The 7524-nt window shown below is 32.1% G+C and overlaps 1 protein-coding gene across 1 annotated transcript; it reads left to right on the top strand.

Annotated features, from left to right (window-relative positions):
- Positions 1–3849: 3849 nt before the first annotated feature.
- LOC106331439 (60S ribosomal protein L18a-2-like) lies at positions 3850–5125 on the top strand. Its single transcript, XM_013769795.1, has 4 exons — positions 3850–3923; positions 4030–4145; positions 4242–4305; positions 4622–5125. The coding sequence occupies exons 1-4, from the start codon at positions 3909–3911 to the stop codon at positions 4961–4963; spliced, it is 537 nt and encodes a 178-aa protein (XP_013625249.1). The 5' UTR covers positions 3850–3908; the 3' UTR covers positions 4964–5125.
- The last annotated feature ends 2399 nt before the right edge of the window (positions 5126–7524 follow it).

Raw genomic sequence — 7524 nt, 5'->3', positions numbered from 1 at the left:
TTACTTACAATATATTTATGGTAAATGTATCAAAATAATTATTTTATTTATTTTATATGGTATATAATTATATTTCAAAGTTATTGACATATATATATATATATATATATATATATTATATTTTAATATAAATATTTATTATTGAGACTTCCTATTCATATGGATTTATTAGCATTTGTATATTTGATGTAACAAAAAAACATTTATACAATTAATCTCAAAATTTTCGATGCGGTATTTTTTGATGAAAATTTTAAAATTAAAATATTAATGTTTCAATACTCTTTCATTGCAAATTTAAAAATTAACATATTTATGTAATTTTAAATGGTGCATAGTTTAATTTAAACAATATAAATATATATTATTTAATGTGAATATCTATTAAATAAAAATCATATTAATGCGATTGTATGTTCATTTGTATCTTGTTATAACAAAAAAATGAAGCCGTTGATCACAGAATTTTAAAAGGGATTTTTAACATTTTTTTGTAATATAAAATCGTTTAAAAAAATCAAAATATAATACATAAGAAAAATCCAATTTTTTATTATATGGTTGTGATTTTTAATTTCTTTTAATACTATAAAATTAAAAAATGAGGAAAATGCAAAAATTATTATCAAATCGTTATTATTCATAATCATTAATTATCATATATATATATATATGTGTTAATCATATTAGGTAACTCTGTAACTTTTATTTATGGAAAGAATACACACTTCTGATATTTTGGTTTAATATAATGTTTCCTAATAATTGGATTTTGGACCAACATTTTTAATTGATTCTTAAGATGTCACGTAAGATTAATTGACATGACAACTCAACAAAACTCTTTTATAACTATTACAAACGACATGTTACAACTTTTAAAATGTTTTTCTATTATTATATAAGAGATATAAAAGACTTAAAAAATACTTGTAAGTAGTTATACTGACATTTTCAATGTATTTTGTTTGTTATGAGAAATAATATAAAAGTATAAATGACAAATTTAGAGTTTAAAAATGTTTAAATTTAATTATTAATAATTTATTTTAGTTGCTTTGTAAAAATTTAGATAAATATGACAAATTTAGACTAAATATTTATGGATTCAAGTACTTTGGTTTTTTCGGATCCTAAGCACCAAAAGTATATGTATTTTAGTTATACACCTGAACTAATTCAAAATCAAAAAAGAAATCCAAACCAAAATTTTCCAAGTACCGTATCTAGTTGGGTGACTTGGGTCTAAATATGTAGGATTTGAAAGACACGAATACGAAGGCCGAAGATGGCAAGGCCTAATCACTCCAACAAAAGTCTCAGTGATGATTTTGGATTTGACCAATAGGCTCCGTTTTCAACAATCCAAATGTCGCCACCTGATGAATATAAATGATTCTTTCTGTATTATGTTTAAGTTCATAGAAACAGGGCCGGCTCGAACCTTTTACGGGTTCTAGGGCAAAATTAAAAAAAAAGTGACCCTTAATTGATGAAATTGAAATTTTGATATTGTAGCTACAAGGTAAAATAAAATCGTTTTCGTTTGGAAAGGTAAGCACAACCATAAAAATAAAACAGTCTTGCTCTTTTTATAGCTTCATTTTCTATGAGAATGAAATCATTTGCTTCTACAAAAACCTTCAAAATATAACATTTTTAGTCGACTATACTTCAAAGTCAAGTTAATTTCTAAAAGTTATGTAAAAAGAAAAGTACGTCTGGATTTAAGAATCATAAAAATGAATTGATGAAGCTGAAAGTGAAATGGATATCTGAAACAAGAAAACAAAAAAATTCTTAGACGTTTTAGAAACGAAAAAAATATTTTGCTCTACAAAAAAAAATCAGTAATCTCTAAACAAAAAATAGGATAGTAAAAAATATATTAAAGATCACTTACATAAACTAATCAACAATGCAAGAATCCTCGAAGAATCAACGATTTTGAGATTTTTTAAATTGTATTGTCACTGAAGACAAGACCATGCCTAAAAAGCTCACATTAGGTAACTACTTTTAATGTTGATTGTAATATTTTAATATTAACTATAATTTGTTAAAAATTTAAACAAATTAAAATAAATAAGATTTTGTTAACATAAAATTATATTTATAAATTTTATATTTATTAATTTCGTTTTTCTAAAATATTATATGTATAATTTACAAAAATAAGAATTGCGCTACTACATTAAAAAAAAATTATGGACCTCCTCCAGCAATGAGCCATGTGCTGGTGCACTGCTGGCCCCTGATCATCAGCCGGCCCTGTGTAAAGGCACGACGTGTGATGCAGATGTTAACGAAGTTCCACAGTCTCTGATTTTCCAAGTTTTAAACTGGGTGGAAGCAGAACAGTTTGCTGATAACACGAGATGACAGGTACATCCAAACGTATCGTAAGTCACTAGAAAGCTCAGAATCAAAATGAAGAATCTGACAACTTTTTCAGTTGATGGCATGGATTTGATGAAAATTTGTAAAAATAGTAATGCATACATAATTCCCTTACAGGATAACTAAATAAAATAAGGAGTGAATCTGACAACTTTTTCATTTTTTAGTCACAAAACTAAACTTGAGCTTTGAAAAGTTAATTTAAAAATGATGAAACCAGAACCAATGATTAATACATAATCGGAAAACCGTAAGAAAAACAAAAGCTTGTTGTAAATAGAGAAAGAGGGAAATGATTAATCTTATTATTTTCGTAGGTAATGGTATACACATATATATAGGATACAAGTTAGGGTTTAGGAGCCTTCTAGAACAGAAGATTTTGGGCATATGAGGAACATCCACATAACTATTTATAACACTCCCCTTTGGATGTCCATTGTACAAAACTATTTCCTAAAGCGCATAAGATGCTGCCTCATTAAAAATCTTACCAGGAAAACCGGTGAGAAAAACCATGGTCTCCGTTTGAAAAGGTAAGCACAACCATAAAAATAAAACAGTTTTGCTATTTTTAAAGCTTTTTTTTTAGAATGAAATCATTTGCTTCTACAAAAACCTTCAAAATATAACATTTTTAGTCGACTATACTTCAAAGTCAAGTTAATTTCTAAAAGTTATGTAAAAAGAAAAGTACGTCTGGATTTAAGAATCATAAAAATGAATTGATGAAGCTGAAAGTGAAATGGATATCTGAAACAAGAAAACAAAAAAATTCTTAGACGTTTTAGAAACGAAAAAAATATTTTGCTCTACAAAAAAAAATCAGTAATCTCTAAACAAAAAATAGGATAGTAAAAAATATATTAAAGATCACTTACATAAACTAATCAACAATGCAAGAATCCTCGAAGAATCAACGATTTTGAGATTTTTAAAATTGTATTGTCACTGAAGACGTCTTGATGAAATATACTCATGCCTAAAAAGCTCCCATTAAGTAACTACTTTTAATGTTGATTATAATATTATAATATTAATTATAATTTGGTAAAAATTTAAACAAATTAAAATAAATAAGAGCTTGTTTCCATAAAGTTATATTTATAAAAAAATTATTTATTAATTTCGTTTTTCTAAAAAATTATATGTATAGTTTACAAAAAAATAGAACTGCACTATTACTTAAAAAAAATATTATGGGCTCCTTCCAGCAATAGACCCTGGGCGGGTGCACTGCTGGCCCCTGGTCATCGGCCGGCCCTGCATACAAATCACAAAACTATCGAAAAAACATATTCAACGTGAAAAATAATAAACCGTGAACGAGGAAATAACCAAAACTCAGTGGGGCTGTAGACATGTTCTATAACTATCGGCCCATTGGGCTTAATGATTCAGTTTTTACTACTAGGGTTTTAGCATTACGCTCATATATAAAAAAGCAAGATTCATAGCCGCTTATATCCCTTCAGGTTTCTTCCGCACTGCCCCCCCTCGAGACGAAAATGGTTGCTTTCAGGGTTAGCTACCTCTCTCTGTTTCACCCCTTCTCTCTGTTTCATAACGTCTCCAATGTTACTTGCTCAGACCAATCTGATCTCTGTCTTCTGTCTTTATCCTTGGCAGTTTCACCAGTACCAGGTTGTCGGAAGAGCTCTCCCGACAGAGAAGGATGTTCAACCCAAGATTTACAGGATGAAGCTCTGGGCCACCAACGAGGTTCGTGCCAAGTCCAAGTTCTGGTTAGTACTCTCTCTCTCTCTCTCTCTTCTGTTTTTTATTTTGGTTGTTGAGTTATCAACTGGATGTGTTAACTTTATGTTTGTGATCTTGATTAGGTACTTCTTGAGGAAGCTGAAGAAGGTCAAGAAGAGTAATGGTCAGATGCTCGCCATTAACGAGGTATATACTTTCTCATTGCCCATCTACATTGTGTTAGGAAATGTAGTGAATCGAGTAACTTGTCCAGCAAGTAATTGCGTTTAGTACATGATTCTTTGAAACAAAACTCATGTTCTGTCTTGGGTTTGTATTGTTAATTTTTCATTACCTCCTCGTTGCTTATGTTATACAGAATGGTAATTTCGCTGTCAAATTCTGTAGTTACGATTGACACATCATTGTGTTTAGGAAATGTAGTGAATCGAGTAACTTGTGCCTAACGTAATTGCGTTTACTGGAAACAAAGCTCATGTTCGGTCTTGTGTTTGTATTCTAGATCTTTGAGAAGAACCCAACAACCATCAAGAACTTCGGAATCTGGTTGAGGTACCAGAGCAGAACTGGATACCACAACATGTACAAGGAGTACCGTGACACTACCTTGAACGGAGCCGTTGAGCAGATGTACACTGAGATGGCATCCCGACACCGTGTCAGGTTCCCTTGCATCCAGATCATTAAGACTGCAACTGTCCCTGCCAAACTCTGCAAGAGGGAGAGCACCAAACAGTTTCACAACAGTAAAATCAAGTTCCCATTGGTGTTCCGTAAGGTGAGACCACCAAGCAGGAAGCTCAAGACCACTTACAAGGCTTCCAAACCCAACCTTTTCATGTAAAAGGTTCACATGTTTTTGTTTGGGGCTAGTATCTTGATGAAGTTATGCAACCTGCTGTTTTGGATTTTCTATTGATCCGATATCAATATTTTAGGTTTTGTATTCATCAAACTTGAGTATTTGTTTCTTGCTATGAAAAAAACTCTTTACCTTGTTTCCATACTTGTCATTACATTGTCATTGATTTATATTCTAGTTCAACACTTAATCATGAGAAGCTGTGTGTCTTTGCTTCTGCTTCAGTCATTTCTTTTGTAAACGACATAGCCAAAGAACCAAATCTGGACTTCTACATGACAAAAGAGAAGACATACATCATACAAATCTACTAAACAAAATTTTGCAAAATCAAGCACTATGTACTGTATCTTTCACTTTGGTTTGTTAGAGATATAAAACGTTAGATATAAGACGTTGACTACACAGTTGACCTATTGTACATGTAAGCTTCCTTCTTCCTACAAACAAAAGTTACAGTGTTTGCGACTCTGACTAACTGAACATAACTGGAAATACATACCTTGTGTCTCTTTATCTTACTTTGTTTCATGTTTCAAAACAGAAAACTTACATGTCACGCATAATAACTACCATTGTGAACCTCATCTACTTGGTTGGTTTCTTTCATTTCAGTTGGATCTTAAAAGCCATGATGTGATATATGCAGAGGAAGAAGCCACAGGTACCCATCTTCTCACTGAAGACTTGCTTAACTGCCTTGATAGGCTTGAATTATCTTTCCTTAAATGGCAAGAGTGCTTTGCAGTTCTGGCGACAACACACTACCTAAAGATCTCAAGATATATCAATGGTAAAGCGTCTGTATCTCTTAATTGGGCTGGATCTTTAGTAAAGCCAAATCTCTACGACCTGCCAAACCAGTAATCCCCAATATAGACCAGACCCAAAAAAAGAGAATCAGTAAAAGCAAGTAAAGCTATGAAACATGTCCAAAGAGGAGAAGTTTTAAGGGAAACTAGCCCATCCCATCACTAGACAAACAACACTTCAAATGAGAAGTTTCAGCTTAGTACCAAAAGGTAAAGGATTGTCAGAGAATGATGATGTATGACGATGACTGATGATGATGACGCGCGCATGTGTGTGTTGATGCGACATTTTGAACCTCTTCTGTACATGTACCTTGAGTTGGTATGATCATGAGTGATGTGCTACCCAAGATTTACCTTATGAACCTATGGGCCACTAACGAGATCCGTGCCAAGTACAAGTTCTGTTTAGTAACTTATTCCAACTCTCTTCTGTTTTTTTTCTCATTTTCTTTTGGTTGCTAAGTTATCAACTTGATGTCTTAACAATAAATTTGCAATCTTAAATATGTATTTCTTGAGGAAGCTGAAGAAGGTTAAGAAGAATAAAGGACATATGCAAGCAGAATAATGAACATATGTTGGCCATCAACGAGGTATGTACTTTCGGATATCTCATCTACCGATGATAGTCTCGTTAGGAACTATGCTAGGCGCTAGTCGGACGGTGACTCCGGACCTAACGAGTTATCGAAAAATTGAAGATTAATTGGGGTATACGCGGGACTAGTTTTTATTATTTTTAATTATAAATATATAAAGATATATATATACATGTGAAAGTTAGACAAAGAAACAATGTAGGCCAGTGCTACGAGAGTCATAACTTGCGGCCAGAGGTGTATGGTTCGATTCTTCTGCAGTGCAACTTTTCTTTTCTTTCAAACTGCACCAACTGCATTTGTACGACATCGACTAATTTTATTCTAAGAAGAGTCTTCAGCCCACTATAAATACAAGGAGAAGTCTCCACTCATCTCAGACAACTGGGCATGTACCAGGGCCCAATCATTTGTCACCAGAGTCCAAAATTTAGCTGAATAAATCGGTTTTCAAAGCGTTTAATTGGTTCTCCAATTAATTATACCGATTTGGCTAAAATAGAGGCGAGATTCAACGCCGAGCGCCTAGTCGGCTAAACGTCTGCATTCTAGAACATGGATCATAAGTCATGTGAGACACATCATTGTGCTAGGAACTGTAATTAATCGATTAACTTGTCTAGAAATTAAACTGAATTTACCTTTATCTCATGTTCTATCCTGGGTTTGTATTGTTTATTGTTCATTACCTTCTCTTGCTGATGTAATATCATTACCAATCTGTTCAACCATCAAGTACCATTATGCTTAATTGATAGTTTGTGTTTGTTGAGCTATACTATGTAATAAAATCCATCTTTGTGCATTTCAATTCAATAAGTCCTTTCGATCACTCGAGGAAACATACCTCTTTATCATTGTTTTCATAACTTAAACATGATTACACTTTTAATCTCAACAGATCAATCTCATTGCTTTAAGAGGTTTCATTGAAAGAACATGTCAACTATAAAGAACAACAACACATATATTATGTATCATAAGAACAATTGTTTAGGTAACCAACCTTTAGATGATATAGATCATAAGTTCATGTTACGTTACTTTCAAATTACCACCAAATGGAGAACAATAAAATAAAAGAAAAAATCAGATAAAGATATACTTTGATGAAACTTGTTGGGGGGGG

Source organism: Brassica oleracea, chromosome C3 (assembly GCF_000695525.1).
Source record: "Brassica oleracea var. oleracea cultivar TO1000 chromosome C3, BOL, whole genome shotgun sequence".
Classification (NCBI taxonomy): domain Eukaryota; kingdom Viridiplantae; phylum Streptophyta; class Magnoliopsida; order Brassicales; family Brassicaceae; genus Brassica; species Brassica oleracea.
The sequence above is the reverse complement of the archived record's forward strand: the minus strand, read 5'-3'. Positions and strand labels throughout refer to the sequence as shown.

Excerpts from the sequence above, each read along its gene's own strand:
- LOC106331439 (XM_013769795.1), top strand. Across the intron at positions 4,146-4,241 it reads CGTGCCAAGTCCAAGTTCTG|GTACTTCTTGAGGAAGCTGA; the intron begins GTTAGTACTCTC and ends GATCTTGATTAG. Across the intron at positions 4,306-4,621 it reads AGATGCTCGCCATTAACGAG|ATCTTTGAGAAGAACCCAAC; the intron begins GTATATACTTTC and ends TTTGTATTCTAG.